The sequence below is a fragment of the Chenopodium quinoa genome, unplaced genomic scaffold (assembly GCF_001683475.1).
Source record: "Chenopodium quinoa cultivar QQ74 unplaced genomic scaffold, ASM168347v1, whole genome shotgun sequence".
NCBI classification, from domain to species: domain Eukaryota; kingdom Viridiplantae; phylum Streptophyta; class Magnoliopsida; order Caryophyllales; family Amaranthaceae; genus Chenopodium; species Chenopodium quinoa.
In genome coordinates this window covers 1,389,286-1,405,798 of record NW_018742461.1, presented here as the reverse complement: position 1 = coordinate 1,405,798, position 16,513 = coordinate 1,389,286, and the positions used below count along the sequence as shown (strand labels likewise).

At 34.3% G+C, this 16,513-nt stretch overlaps 3 protein-coding genes across 3 annotated transcripts; all 3 read right to left on the bottom strand.

Annotated features, from left to right (window-relative positions):
• Positions 1–2,521: 2,521 nt before the first annotated feature.
• On the bottom strand, positions 2,522–7,388 carry LOC110718585 (50S ribosomal protein L17-like). The gene is made up of 6 exons (XM_021897446.1): positions 7,132–7,388; positions 6,979–7,033; positions 6,775–6,825; positions 3,529–3,620; positions 3,340–3,417; positions 2,522–2,841 (listed from the first exon to the last, which is right to left on the bottom strand). The coding sequence occupies exons 1-6, from the start codon at positions 7,185–7,187 to the stop codon at positions 2,691–2,693; spliced, it is 483 nt and encodes a 160-aa protein (XP_021753138.1). The 5' UTR covers positions 7,188–7,388; the 3' UTR covers positions 2,522–2,690.
• Positions 7,389–8,035: 647 nt separating this feature from the next.
• On the bottom strand, positions 8,036–8,692 carry LOC110718938. The gene has a single exon (XM_021897875.1). It carries the CDS (start codon positions 8,690–8,692, stop codon positions 8,036–8,038), a length of 657 nt encoding a protein of 218 aa, XP_021753567.1.
• A 1,041-nt stretch (positions 8,693–9,733) lies between these two features.
• On the bottom strand, positions 9,734–16,151 carry LOC110718584 (triosephosphate isomerase, chloroplastic-like). The gene is made up of 9 exons (XM_021897444.1): positions 15,818–16,151; positions 15,141–15,167; positions 14,134–14,203; positions 13,593–13,716; positions 12,004–12,088; positions 11,769–11,901; positions 11,481–11,654; positions 10,888–10,970; positions 9,734–10,061 (listed from the first exon to the last, which is right to left on the bottom strand). The coding sequence occupies exons 1-9, from the start codon at positions 16,031–16,033 to the stop codon at positions 10,005–10,007; spliced, it is 969 nt and encodes a 322-aa protein (XP_021753136.1). The 5' UTR covers positions 16,034–16,151; the 3' UTR covers positions 9,734–10,004.
• Positions 16,152–16,513: the final 362 nt, after the last annotated feature.

Sequence of the window (16,513 nt, the reverse complement as noted above, 5' to 3'; positions counted from 1 at the left end):
GGTGTAAACTAAAGTTGCATCGCTCACATTTGTGTCTTTGCCCTATGCCTTTGGTTTTACACCCGTCGCATGTGTACACCTTTGGACTGTCGACTATCTCAAGGGGGTGCTCTGGGTGGCTCCAATGAGTTGTCATGACTCAGGCTCAAATTATATCTAGTAACAAGAAATTAAATACAATTACGTGAACGAAAATAGTGACAAAATAAAATCTCTTACAAAAGAATGTACATGCAGGTACCTTAATCTTGACGATGTATGAGTGTTATGAGTGTTGGTTATCCTTGATGATTTGTAGAGTTCTACAAAAGAATAGATGATAATTAATTAGCGAATACATACACACATACATAAAATGACAAATCAAAATGGAAATTAATTGACCGCAAAAACAGAAATATATCTATGAAATAAAACACACCTTTATTATTTCTGAAATTGCAACCAAGAGTTGAGTCTTGTTGATTTAAATGTGATTTTTTTTTTTTTCCTCCGATGGAAGTTGATTTGAATGGGTTCGTTGATGTTGCAGTATATTTATACACGTTACCGTAACAATGTAAGTCTAATTATCTAGTGATTTTCCGTGACTTTTGGGAGAAGATTCCGAGTTCAAACATACAGTTCACAATTTAATGGACCCCTTAACATATAAAATTAGATGGACCCTCTCTTATGTATTCCGTTGCTAGTTGTATTACTTATAAACTCCATAGTTTATAGTATTAAGTATTAGTTAAATTAATGACGTGTACTTTCTATGAAAAAAAATCATATAAATAAATAAATAAAAACCTTAAAGACACATACTTTAGGTTATGTTAGCGTAGTCAAATACAATTTCTTTTATATATTGGTTGATTAATGCCTTGATTCTTGTTTGTTAAGTATATGCATGAAGAGAGAATATTCGGAATAAATTGCCACCAAATTAACCAAATCTTGGTCTTCTTACTCCTACCGACTGGAGTCTCACTTCTTTGTTTACTTTATTAGTCATTTCTTGATTTTTTTTTTTTTAAAAAAAAAAATCAATGCTAATAACGTCTCAATGAATATATATATATTTTTAAGAATATGTATTTAAAATGTATTTTAGAACAAAAAAAATTATGTTTGCATTATTAAAAAAAAATCTAGAATACTTATTACGAGTAATAATTACTTGTATGCAATAAGCATTTTGCAAAAGTGAAACAAGATGAACAACAAAAAGAAAGAGTTGGAGTATAAATTATTACTGTATATGGTAGATTTTCTTGATGAATTTTATCACAGTATCAAGAAGCGTTAATTTTCCAAAATATAAAGTTAATTAATAGCTAGTAAAATTAGACACTGAAAAAAAAATACTCCGTAGTTCGGATAGTCAAAATAAAATGCGTTAAATTTTACACGAACCAATGGCAATGTTTTGAAATAGACTATTAATAATGTTATGTACATGACTCGTCTTAGCAATTAACGGAGGGGGGAAATTTCCAAGTCAATTTAAAAAAAGAATAATTCCTACGACATTTGGTTGGGTTTTAGGTTTATTAGCTTCAATCTCTGAGCTTATTTTGAAAAAAAAAAATCATTTAATTTGATACTAAAAGTTATTTTTTGTGCATATATTTTTGGAAAATTTAACATAAACAAACCAACCTTTGAGCAATTCTCCCATAATGTACCAACTTTTAAATCTTCTCAAATCAAACACAAATTTTATTTTTTTCTCCCAAAATAAACCCAAATGACTGATGACTTGTACAACCGGTCGTTTTTTAAATTTTTCTTTAATTTTTTTTTAACTAAAAACCTTTATAAAAAACCAAAAAAAAAAAAAAGAATCAACCCCTCTCCCTCCTCCGATCTCCCACGTGAACCAATCCCCACCACCACCAGAACCCCCTATAACTACCTCTTCCCCGCCGGAGCAAACCCCCTTCTCCGTTGGTCCCATTCCCCTTGCTTCCGGAGCAAACCGAACCATTCGACCAAATCGCTTTCGGGTAGGAAAGAAGTGGGTTTTTGGATCTTGGTGGTAGTGGGGTGGGTTGGTATGGTGGTTTCGTTGGCTGTTATGGTTGCTGGTGGTGTACATAGGTGGCGGTGCAGTGGATGTAAGTGATGGTGGTGTAGGTTAAGGTGTAGGTGGCGAAAATATGGCGACATTGAAGGTCGCCGACGCCGGGGGAATTGGTTGGCGTCGGCCGCTGGTAGGGAAAGGGGTGGCTAGTGGGGAGAGAGGCTGGCAGTGGTAGGGAAGGGTGGTTTTAGTTTTTTTTTTGTTTTTTTTTTCTTTTCTTTTATAAAAATTGTGTACGGCATTAATTTATTCAGATGAATTGGTTATTCGTCTATGTAATAGGGATATAAAAAATGCTAATTTCAAATTTGTAAAAATTTAAAAAATATAGCATTTCTCTAAAATGAACAAATTTGGATATGTGGACGTATCTTTAAACAAAAGGGTAACTAACTATACCCCTTTAAAAAAAATAAAAATTACGTACTATTATCATGAAGATTAAGCTAGTTAGCATATCAGGGCAAAACTATTTATTACCGACTAACCAGCCAAATATTTGTTCATACACCAAATATCCACAATGATACAAAAACTGGAGTTAACATATAGTGTTGCAGTGTTGAGCATGAAATAAACAAAATTCATATATTGCACTATCACAAAATCACAGATTATACTAAATATCAGAATTAGAATTCTTCTCCTCTTTAGGTGGTGCATATTGTCTGGTAAGCTTTGACTTTGTCCAAGGATCCATGGGCGCTCTCTGTGGTAATTGTGGAGTTGGAGGTTTTGACTGCCTAAGTTCATTCTCTCTGTCAATAAATCTGTTCAAAATATATAGAACACAATGTCAGATAAGACACACATGGAGAGAGGCAGTGACACTTAACAGAGGAAATCAGGCCTACATTTACAGTGCAACTCACATGGAAAAGATTGGGGAACTATGAGCAAAAGAATTTGAAATACTATAGCTCAATCCGTTTTCTACCATAGGGGAAAACTATAATATTCCACAATCCAGTCACCCAAAATAGAAGCTATAGTGCAGCTTTAAGTTTACGGCCAAAATTATGAATTCCGAGCTTAGTTTTTTTATAAGCACAAAAGTTCACAATTTCAAAATTGTCCATCTGGCACAGCTGTACAGGGCATCGACGTCTGGATCACTGGAAACTGATTTCCAAAGACGCTGGCAACTACATTTAAGACAATAAAAACCAGCAACTACGAAGAAAGATACTACAGCACACATATCTGTTATTAATAACCAACTTGATGGATAACAGTTTCAAGACCAATTCAAAAGAAACAAATCTTACTCAATATACGCCATTGGGGCAGCATCACCCACTCGGATACGTGTCCTCAGCAGCCTCGTGTAACCTCCAGCTCGGTTTCTGCAAGTCATTTCAAATATCACCCAGCAATACAGGTTAATAGTCTTATAAAATTCTACCCACCAGCAGCCATTAAACCACAATGTTCAGCAGCCCAGATTTGAGATTTACTTGTATCGATATGCTAACTCGGTAAATAACTTGTGAATAACATCATCGCCCCTGACAAAAGCAGCAGCACGTCTAGCAGCACAAAGGGAGCCCTGAAGTGCATAAAAAAATCAATTTGTAGGTTATCAAGGATTCGATGTATGTATCTAAAACAGTTTTAACATTTCGCCATAATAAGGCTTTAAAGAGTTTCAGTTAGGTTCTTCTATCTCATTAGTAACTATAGCACACTGGTTTCATGGTTTGAAGGTTACGAATTCAGAAAATCTAAAGATGCCAACTCTCAAAAAATCATGTAATAAAACTAAAGCTAGTGCGTTAGCATCTAAAATCAGAACTTTTCACGAGAGGGTGACAATCAGATAAATATCTAAATCTATGCCAGAGTGGTCTTGCAAGCACCATCATGTAAGAACATAAAACTTGTGTCAGAAACAGCCTGTCATGACACAGGCTCATGCAAGACTATGGAACATTGAAGCGTATGGCCATGTGAGTGCTATGGAAAATAAGAGATAAAGTAGTAACATTGAAATCCATTTCATCACTAGAAGCCAGAAATAACCCAATCTAGAGTCTCCATCCAGCTTTCCTGCATCTCTTAATTCTTGTTCACATTTAGGCTTGCAGTATTACCCATACCTACCCTTCCTAGCTTCCTGTTTTCCACCTTGATGGCTAATTGATCACTGATGACGGTGCATGTTTTAAGGCAAATGGGAAGCAACTGCAGTGCCACTATGTTGATTTCTTATTAGTATTAAGCCACGTAACATAAAAGGATGAGCAATGAGAAACCAAGAATACATTGACCTTTCTTTGAAAAAAGGAAATGGTGAAATACAATCAAATTATCAATCAGTTTAGAAATTATAATAGAACTAACTGTGGCGAATATGTACTAAACTAAGACAAAAAGAAGGGCAAGGATTCCAAAACTCAAAGTAAAGTTCCCCACCTTTTGATTAACAAAGGGAAAGAAGCACACCTACGAAAGAATAACAACAGAAATTGGAGAGCTTGAATAGCAATTTGCGTGAGAAACTTGAGGTCACTGAAATTTCTAAGATAGTTAAGTTTAATATATATATACTCTCGACCTTAATGGAAAAGTTATCTGGTTTAAGTTTCTAATGGAGCTCATATTATCTATCCCAAAGACTTGATTGTGATACAAAGCAGTTCTACAAAAATAAAGTATGGTAATTACACTGACAATACTATAATGAGGAAACAGCGTAGCAATTTGAGCTCTGATAGCTTATTCCATATATATGGGCTATACTACTTAAAGTTTCCAGGGAAAGGGAACTGAAACAGTGTTCTTTCAAGAAAATATTTACTGGATATAATGCTATAAAGCACCCTAAAGGAGCTTCCAAAGCGCCACATAGCAAATATGCAGCAAACAAAGGAAACCCAAGCAGTTAATTACAATTGTCATGGAATGTAGTATATACTTGCTTGCAGGATTGCTAGATTTTTATCTTGGCCATTGAGAGCATCAAAAAGTGAACTTTGTGGTAGGTAACATACACAGGACTTATAGCATGACCATCAGAACCTAATCCTAAGCCCCCTTCAAGCTGCGGTTAGAAATAGCAAATTGTTATGTGCTACTGGTACATTTTTGGGCTAACGTATTGTAGGTACCAAATCGTGTTCCCTCTCGTACATTAATACAGTAAATAACTTAGATAGAAGTCCATAGCACTGGTTTCTCATAGAAGCATTTTTTGTCAGTAAAAGGAAAACAAGCACAGTATGCATACAGATCTATACTTGATATTCTGAGAGCTAATAATGAGGTATGAATGTGTAACAAAATGCTAGCTGACAAATGCTACCAGTAATAATCTCACCTCTCAGAAGGTTGAATCTCATTCTATTAAGGCAGAATACCAAAAGATGGTTCTAATCATGAAAACAGGCAGCTATGTTACTCTTAAAGTCAGTCTTTATATACCTCAGGTATCCCATTTCTAACACTTGACATCCCAACATAAGTATGGGCCACTCGACACAAAATGCAATTCTTTTATAAATCTAGTGAATCCTACACTTACAGTTACACCCTTTAATCCTCTATATTCTAGTAGAAAACAAACAAGCAAGCTTCAACATGTCCATGGTCTCTTGACTCTCTTCAACCTAAGTTCTTTACTTATTTTCATCAAAGTAAGGCATCTTTGTACAACGACAAAGTATAATGCCCAAAGGAGAAGCAACTACAATGAACAAAGAAATGAATTTAAAATACAAGTAGTATATTTCCTTCATAAACATCTTAAATTCGAATATATCTCTTTAGTCTCTTCAACCTAAGTTCTTTACTTATTTTCATCAAAGTAAGGCATCTTTGTACAACGACAAAGTATAATGCCCAAAGGAGAAGCAACTACAATGAACAAAGAAATGAATTTAAAATACAAGTAGTATATTTCCTTCATAAACATCTTAAATTCGAATATATCTCTTTAGTCTCTTCAACCTAAGTTCTTTACTTATTTTCAACAAAGTAAGGCATCTTTGTACAACGACAAAGTATAATGCCCAAAGGAGAAGCAACTACAATGAACAAAGAAATGAATTTAAAATACAAGTAGTATATTTCCTTCATAAACATCTTAAATTCGAATATATCTCTTTAGTCTCTTCAACCTAAGTTCTTTACTTATTTTCATCAAAGTAAGGCATCTTTGTACAACGACAAAGTATAATGCCCAAAGGAGAAGCAACTACAATGAACAAAGAAATGAATTTAAAATACAAGTAGTATATTTCCTTCATAAACATCTTAAATTCGAATATATCTCTTTAGTCTCTTCAACCTAAGTTCTTTACTTATTTTCAACAAAGTAAGGCATCTTTGTACAACGACAAAGTATAATGCCCAAAGGAGAAGCAACTACAATGAACAAAGAAATGAATTTAAAATACAAGTAGTATATTTCCTTCATAAACATCTTAAATTCGAATATATCTCTTTAGTCTCATCTAATTCTCAACCTTCTATTTCTCAGTAGATAAAATAGAACAAGCTATCGAAACAGTAAAACCCACCAAAAGACCAATAAGCCATCATCAGTTCATCACTAAACTCCCCCGGTACAAAGTAAAAACAATAAAATCCAATCCAACTAAGAGATGCAACCTAAAAATCATTTCACAAAGGACAAGAATTCACATTGATAATGAATGCGTCAGATTAATTGAAAACAATATATTTTCTTATCAAATACTTACATCTTTTCCCAATTGAACCATGTTATCAGCTAATCTTCGAACCTCTTTTGCCTGCAAATAGCGAACACAAAAAGTACTCAATATTATTAAATTAAATTCCCAACATGAAATTACTCAAAATCAGCTAAACCCCAGATCATAAACCCTAACAAAAACCTTTTTTTCTGCAAAGATTTAGTGAAAAGTGAGGAAAGAGTAACAAACCTTAGCAACAGTAGTTTCAATTCGCTCGTGTTTCACCAATTGAGAAACCATTGTCCTACCCTCAAAAAAAAAAAAATTAAAATTATCAAACATTTTTTCTCGCTTTAATTAATAAAATCAAAATGAAAAATTGAATGATGTAAAGGGAAGAACCTGAGCATAGACAAACGGTGACCAGTAGGTCGATTGAGCTTCCTCAATTTCGTCATTTTTGATGATTTTAGGAGAGAGAAACTACGAAGCTCAGAGGTAAACGATGAAACTGAGCAACTGAGGAAGAAGAGTGTTTTGGAGGGTATATTTTTTTTTTTTCGGGTTAATTATTCGTGTTTTTCGGGTAAAAGGCCCAAACTACTAGTACCGATCTTTCTACTGTATTTGGTAATTCAATGCTACAAATTACTCATGAGTCAGCGGTCAGCCTACAATTTGAGTCGTACTTTTGTGTTTATTGTCAAACCCTCGTTGGTGGATCGAAATGGAGGAGTGATAGGATATTTAAGAATATTAGGTTATACTACGTATATTCAGTGGCGAAATCAGAAATTGGGGCGTTGGATTAATGAACTAAATGAGGAAATTAAATTTAGGGCATTGGATAAAAGAACTAAATGAGGAAATTAAAATAAGTTGACTTCTCCAATTTTATAACACTTTAGTTTATTTATGTTTGCACAAAATCCTAATGACTATTCCAAACACGTATACAATATACTACTTAATCATAAGAAGTGAATGAAATGACCTAATAGTTTTGAAGGATTAAGTGGGATCCAATCATCTTGGATCAAAACACATAAAAAAAAAATGCAACGTATATACCAGTGTATTAAAATTACGCCTAAAATGTAGATGAGAAAAACATATTTTAATTAATCAAATCACTTACCCAAGAAAAAATGCAATACATGACATAATTCTTCAACATGAAATCAAATCTAGCAATGTAATCGAAAATTAAAGGCCTAATTACTACTATAAAACTCGATTACCCTAATTACTACAATAAATCTCGATTAGGCCTAATTATTATTAAAAATAAACTTAATCATCCAGATCAAACGGACCATTTAGGATCAAGCTGCTTGCATAATTCGAAATAAGAAAGGTAAATCAACCTATCCTTAGCACCAGTACGATGAAGTTTAGTATGCTTGCAAAAGTACTTCAATTGTTCCAAAGTGCAACATCCCAAAAGTTGTCCTAGTACCAAGAACAACCAATTGATACTTCTCTTCTTCTCCGAAATCAATGGCTTACAAGCATCTACCTCTCCACAAAGCCTGCACGTTGGAAGCACAGGATCGGTCCAAGCACGAGGAGCGCGATTATGCCACTCGTCTCTCTGTGTTGCTATAAGTGTGCTAATTTCTTGGAACTTTTCTTGAATATCATAATCTAAGTCAAAAGTTTTCTCACATTTCTTGCATTGTACTTGATCATTTATGGTTCGTCTCCCATTTTGTAATAAGTACTGCATTGAATGGACCTTGGCTCGGTACTCAGTTGCCCAAGGGTATGGTGGTGTGATTGTGCCGCTCTTGGCCGCCTCCCGTGCTTGTGAAGGTGCGGCAGAGTTGCGCCGGACACGCGGTGTGTTGGTCGATGAAGAGGAGGGGTCTTTGTTTGAAGGGATTGATAGAGAAAGATCAAGGAGAGAATCATCATGTTCTTGTTTTTCTTGGATTGCAGAGTTTGAGTTCTTTCTCTTCATTTTCGAGGATGGTTGGAAAATATCTGATTAATGAAGTTTGTTGTAGAGAAGAGTATGAAATGTCATCTTTTATAGGAGTAATTAGAGATTTAAATCTGTTAGATACTTCATATCTTTTTTAAATCAAAACAGATGCTGTTTTTTAGTGTTATCCTTAATTTCTGATATCAAATTTTAAGTTAATAGAATTAAATTTAGATTTTAAAATTTAAAATTTAATATCTAAAATATTCTAATTTCAAATTTAAAGTTGTACTTTTTTTGAGGAACAAATTCAAAGTACTTAATTAAATTTAAATCTGTAAAACTTAATAAATTATTAAAATAGAAAAATTAACTCTGTCTAATATTCACGTCAATTCATGTGTATCGTTACTTTACACTTTTTTATAAAAAAAAAATGCAAACTCTTTATCAACGTAATTTCAAAAAAAAATTTAACGTCTAAAATGAGTATTTTGAATGAAATTTGTGAAAAGTTTTTATAACATGTATGTTTGATTATTGGTTGAGTTACTCGAGTATTAAAAAATCTATGTAATCGGAGTATATAAAAAGAAGAGGTGTTTTTGGTTGGGAATTTTTGAGTGGACCATTTTACCCTCTCTAAAAAAATTGTAATAAACGAACATGCATATCAAGTTCTTTCAATGGAATGTGCAATAAATCAAATCTTGATGCAAGCAAATTTGACAACTGAAAAATATATACCAAGTAGTTTCATTGTTGTGATATTCATTAATAGACTTAAGTAATTTTTTATTTTTTTTTTTTTTATATGATTGAGTAGAGTTATGAAGTTTGTTGTAGGAAAAAAAAAGTACGAAATATTCTTTTTATATGATAATGGAACAAAATAGAGATTTGATTAATTTTAACCAAAATTTATGCAAGCGGTTAGTAATAACGAACATAACAAAACATTTAAAAAATAAAAAATAAATAAAAAATCTTTGTTAATCCTGTAGTTTTTAACCAAAATTAATGCAAGCTGTAATATAGCATTATTTGTGGAAATACGTATAATCGGATTATAAAAAGTAATGCATCAATAAGGTCTTTGCACGCTATTATTGATTCAAAGCATTTCAATGACAAGCTTGCTTATTAATTAATACACTGTAAAGATACATCCACTTCTCAAAATTTTCATTGAAAATCCCTGTTGACCATATTATTCTCGATCATGTATAAAAACTCCCAATAAAACATCCAACATACACAGAACAGGTCAATAATAGAATACATCTTCGTTACAACACGATTCATCAAGAAACTCTAATAGCCATTGCAGCCATATTCATAAAAATGGTCAGGCAGCAACTTTCTTCGCCGTTACAGAATTAATGATGGTGGCGAACTCAGGACCCTACACAGTCAAAAGTTGCTGATCAGAATCCAATATAAATACAATGCCATATAAATACAATGCCATATAAATACAATGCCTTGAAAAGAATCCAATATAAATACAATGCCTTGAAAAGATCAATATTATCAGTTAGAAAAAGAGGAAACCTTCATCAAAACAGTTCAAAAGAATTACGGGGTTAAAGCTGATGTTGCAACTTATTAAGAATGTAGTAGTAAAGAGCTGCCTTATAGGATGTTTGTTACAGCCCCTGACCCAAAACAAGCTACAGGCCTGGAAAAGTGATTGCTAAGCTATTTTTTTTATAGTTGTGGTTAGTAGATGTGATTGGCGATAGTGAGTGATTGAAGAGAAACAGAAGGACAAAAGTTATGTAAATGTGATTGGAACCTTGGAGGTAGTACTCCCAAAGTCCCAAACCCAGGCCATAATAGACTAATTTGGGACAACCTAACCATGAAAGTGTGTAAACTCATTGGGGCAGAAAGGTCTACTACTCGTCTTAAGCATGATATGGATACATAGGTGGTTGGTTAACACCCAGGGTGGTATAACTTGTGCAGGTTAAGATGTGCATACTCTTAATCCAAAGGCCCAAGCCAATTCAAAACTAACGTACAACATATCATATTACTGTACATAATGGTCATAATCTATAGACTCGTCATTTATCTAGTGTATTTCTCATCCTCCACTTGCTAATCTCCAGCAGATCCAACCAGAGAGCAGCTGATTTCCTTAATAATGATGATAAAAATTTCTTGGAAAATAGTGGATCATACAACAGGAGAGGGGAAGAGAGGGATGGAAGCAATGCTGTTACCTTCAAAGAAGCTCCTCCCACAAGAAAGCCGTCTATATCTTCTTTTTTTGCAAGCTCTGCACAGTTGCCTCCGTTAACAGACCCTGTAAGTGCATAAATGAATGTCAGAAAATTCAGTTGCATTTCATAAATTATCATAATCATCAAATTCATTTTAAGCTGCAGGTCAATCTTATCGCCAATTAGCTGTTAAACTAAATTGCGCTGAGCAATGACTAACAGAAAATAGTGATCAGATATTCAGATCATCAGATGATTAACAAGTTTACTGTGGAGACAATACGCAGGATCTTAAGTTGACATTTAACTTCAGACACATTACTTTATAAAGTGGGCCTAAATCAATGCCCAAACTTTTGAAACTTTTGCCCCCCTTCCCCTTTCCCCCAATCTGTCTCATATGAAGGTGTAGATGAAGATAGCTGCCAAACAATTCCCCATTCTAGATATGGGCTCACTTTCTTTTTAGATCAAGTGATTACAGGATAAATGTGCCACATGACCTCACATTTGATCCCTAGACTGCATCAGACACACCAGGACAATCAATTTGAACATAGTTCTAGGCAGGGAGAAACTGGCACTTTTAATACCTCCATAAATGATGCGTGTCTTAGAAGCAACTTCCTCAGAAACATTCTTTTTAAGCCAATCTCGAACAGCAACATGCACTTCCTGAGCCTGCTCTGGGCTAGCTACTTTACCAGTACCAATAGCCCATACAGGTTCATAAGCAACAACAACATTATCCCAGCTAGGTAAGGCATCTGCACATGTGAAAAACACCATGTATTTGCAAAGTTATTAACATCCTTCTCTAACATCAAAGCTCACATATATAATAGATATTACACAATGGACGAAATTAAATGAAAGTTTGCCTGCAAAAGCCTTCATTTGCTGGTAGCATACATCAAAGGTTTTTCCTGCTTCTCTTTCTTCCAACAGTTCCCCAATACATGCTATCACTCCAACACCTTGGCTCAGAGCATATGCAGCCTTTTTACCTATAAACTGGATGCAATTGATCTTTACTACAGAGTATGGTAATAGACCTTTATAGAGTACCATAATCGTATTCTGGTATCACTATTGCATGTCCAGTACAAAGTTTACCTCGTCTTTTTCTCCAATAACGTGCCTTCTCTCAGAATGCCCAAGAATAACCCACAGGCAGCCAAGATCCTTCAATTGTTCAACACTGAGAGACAGAAATATCCAGGTAAAATAAAAAAAAAAAAAACTGTCTAAAAAAGAGAATAACACAGAATCCTCAACAAAACCATAGCAAAGGACACATAATGTTAAAAAAGGTGAATTGAAACCCCATACACAGGATCACTTGAGTAGATGAATCAGATACAAATCATCTCCAAAGAACTTAAACAAACAAATGGCATAGTATAAGAAAAATTAGATGATAAATCACTTACAACTAATATTTATTTTGTTTTAATCATGACAATTTATGCCCCTCTAAAATCAGGGTTGTATTTTATTGATCATCATAAGCCTAATTTAGAAATTTTCTGTTTGTGCATAGAAATCATGATAACAGGACATATTCAATGACCTGAATTGAATAAATATACAATTTCACATGCATAGAATTTGTGTTTGTCATGATGTTAACATAACCAAAGCATATGGGAAAGCTTAAAAAACAAATACTACTTCCATTACATATTAGTTGCAACTTTGGAATATTTTATATCTCACAAATAATACCCAAAGTTGCAACTAATATGTAACAGAGGTAGTATAAACAGCCATATATTGCCACATTCAGCTATTTTGACAAGGGTATCCCTTAAGTCCCAAAGGTAAAGTTTCAACTTGAGGCAAATTAGGACTCAATCAAACATCTCACAATTTGTCATCCACTTTTAATTAAACATGTAGCAGATCAGAATAAAGAGTCTAATAAAAGCAATATACTTGCAACTGAAGAGGAAGGCTAAACCGCTAAAGAGCCTCCACACAATTGTACCGAGTCCCCCTACCCTATCTGGAGGTATTTTTTGTAAAAAAAAATGCTATTGTATATACGTTAAAAAAACACTCATCGGGAAAAAGAGACAAGATTTTGGTATACCTAGCCAATTGCAAACTACTGTGTACCTTTATTAGTCACAAACCTCAACCTTAAAATTCAAGAGAGCATTGAATACAGATCTTAGTAGAAATGTAGAATAGGTGGTTTAATCTCCATTCACAAATCAATCTTGGAAAACCAACCTACTTAAAAGCATGCTCTTAATGAGAATCTCACTCACATAATGAACCAATAGAACCACACGATCAAACAACATTTTAATGTAGCAGAAGAACATTCTAGTGATGTATGGACCCTAGGGAATATGGCAATATTACCCTCAGGCCTCAACCAATCAACACAAGACAAGGTACTTTAGCTGCCACATAATTGATAGAATGCTGGAGGGCAACATGCTTGGACGTGATGTAGATGATACCACCTTAGGCCTCAACCAATCAACACAAGACATGTTACTTTAGCTGCCACATATTTATAGAATGATGGGAGGGCAACATGCTTGGAAATGATGTAAAAAATGCCATCTAACTGTTGTTATAAGGTGAATGATTTCCAAGAAAATTTGAAATAACAACAAATGGAAAATGGTAGAAATGGATGCAAAGACTCAAAAGAAATAGGATACAACAAGAAGTGAATAATAGCTCACCTGATTTCTCCTGTAAAAGCTCCACCTTTGCTAATCCAACAATTTTGTGCTGATACTTCGATTCGGCTGGTCAGGGAATTTTTAACTTGATCAATGTAAACAAATGGAGGTGCCACAACAACATCTGCAATATCCCCCGGGAGTTCACAGATGAAAAATGAATATCTCACGTATTATTGAAAGCCTTGTGAAGTTAGATTTATGCAACAAATCTTATGAGCACCCCTCAACAGTAGCAACTTCAACACACACACACACACACACACACACACAGCCATGCCCTCCATCAGACATTCCTACCCTATGTTTTAAATCTCAAACTACAAGCCTGTAACCATAAAAAGGCCAGAATAGAAATCAGCTACATCAAGTTTAAGTAATGAACTAACGATAACTCTAGATACAGCAATTTGAAGGGAGAAACTAAAGTATTAAAGTATACTGTATAAAACAAATATTCAGCAAATGAAACCAAATCTGAAGTTACCCTAAAAAGTTATAAATATAGCAGCATGACAATAAAACATAAGATTTATCTTACCAACATCGGCCTCCAGTGTAGCACTGTTCAAGTCTGAAACAAGCTTAGAGATAGATTCTTTGGTCCCATTCTATTAAAACAGAGAGAAATGCAGAGCTTTAGAAACCAAAATATATATAAAAAAAGAGGAGAGGACTAAAACTTGAAGACAATTAACAGGCTAAAAACCATAACTGAGATTTAAGGCCAACAAAGCAATAACAAAAAAAAAAAAAAAAGATTGTGTATCCTCAACTAAAAATATTTTTGATAAGTAGCACTTGTTATCTAATCAGCTACTTTTGACATTAGGATAACAGATGCAATGAGTTTAACGTACTAAAACAAAATGTAGTTTCTTCACTATGCCAATATAGGTAAGCAAGCAGCAGTACTATAAGCTTTTGAAATTAAAAGTTCCATCAATCGTGTAGTAACTACTTTTGACCAAAACAAACTACAAGTATTTTGGAACTCCTTGGAGCAATGGATTCAGCCTGAGTTCACAAAGCTTCTAAACTCCTTTGGTGCACGGGAAAGTTTGAAGTAACACTATCATAACTGGCCTAATAAATAGGAGATCTAGGACACTATGCAAAGCCAGTCATTTTGATTAACAACTATGTCAGTAGAGAAATAATCAACTTCTTAATCTGAACTACAATTTATCTATGGCCACTTCAAAAAAAATGCCCTCCTGCGGCAATTATACAATTGACATAAGTTGACGCTATAGAGTTGAGAAAAGTTTAAATTGCAATTATCAAGACAAGAGAAGGCAGCAAGGAATAAGTAGGAACAGTAGAACAAGGAATCAGATGTGTCACTATCAGTCCAAACTCCCGAGGCACAAATCAAAAGGAAAGTAAGGGATCATCATAGACAACATTTGGTTCAGGACAACATCGTAGACGGCAAGAATGGACAAATCACGCTACACAATTTGAAAACTGATATCATAGACTAAATCAAGACCCAGGGGAATAGTTTAGCATATTGCAAATAGAGCAAATGATGATAGTACTTACACACTTCCAGTTGCCACCAACAAAGAACTGCAAAAAAAATAGACCAAAATGTATTAGGAGTCAATTCAGCAATTCAAAAGTCAACTAAACAAAAACTTATAAAACCGCAAATTCTGCTTACTATCTTAAGCAATCATCTTAGCCGATTTCACATGTTATATTAATCTTTTTAAGTAACATTGGTGTTGCATCAATGCCGTAGAACGAGTCATGATTTTGCTATTCTGTAAAAGACACTGGACTAATTCGACTCATATATTGGATTGGTGTAAATAACCTTTGTCAAGTGAATAACTGTCCACTACACAATCTCACTCGCTCACATTGAGGCAAAATGTTCAACACACTCAGATTCTTCAAATTTGTTTTTTCTTTTATTTTATTTTTTTCTCCTAACAGGAAATTACAATTCTGAATACAGTACCAGTATCATTTGCCAGCCCAATTAAAAGCATATAGCAACCAAATCAGCATATTCATGTAATTAAACTCAGAATTTAACACAAAAAATTCACCACATTCAAAATTTCTCACAATCTCACTAATAATAATGCAATCATAAATTCACACAGTATAATGCACTACATCAAATTAATTTGACATTTCTCTAAATTATCAATTCATCCAAATATAAATTAATAGAAAATTGAAAAAAAAAAAAAAAAAAAGTGTGATACCTTCCCAGAAGCAGCCATAGCAACAACACCTCGAGGACCACGGCGAGAGGAGGAAGACAAGCGCAAATGAGAATCGACATTCTGGAAAAACGACGACTGAGTCGAAACGGAACTTTCGAGCTTCAGAAACGATCTTCGAAGACCAGAAAACTGAGTCGACACAACCGAGTTAGGGTTATTAATTTGCGACGCAACAGATGTTGAGACAACCGCCATTATCGACCTTCTTCGTTTTCTCTCTCCTCAAATTCTTCCTGTGAATAATACTGGTGGTAGCTACTGAAAGGAGTGTGGTCAGAGTTTTTAGGGGTTTTATTTCTAGGAGAGAGAAAATGGACCGTCACCTACCCAAAGGACATTTAGTACTCCCATTTTATTTTGTCCGAAAATTACGCGTGTGGTGCACGTGCTGCTTGTGAAAAGAAAGTAATTGGAGAGTGAGTTTACGCGCTATTGAAGAGATGAGGGAGTATTTTGTAAAATTGTAAGTTTGTATTAGAGTGGCCCAAAACTTATCTGTGACTTGCGGTTGGTGTGGTCGTCGTCATACGTCGTCGTTGTGATGGGTGAAAAGGAGAAAGAATGAAGGATTCTGCTTGGATTTTTTCAGTTGTATAGCATGATGTTAGGTGCTTTTTTCATCTACCCGACAGGTATCGTTTTATCAATTGCAGTGTACAAAGTCAAAGTTGATGA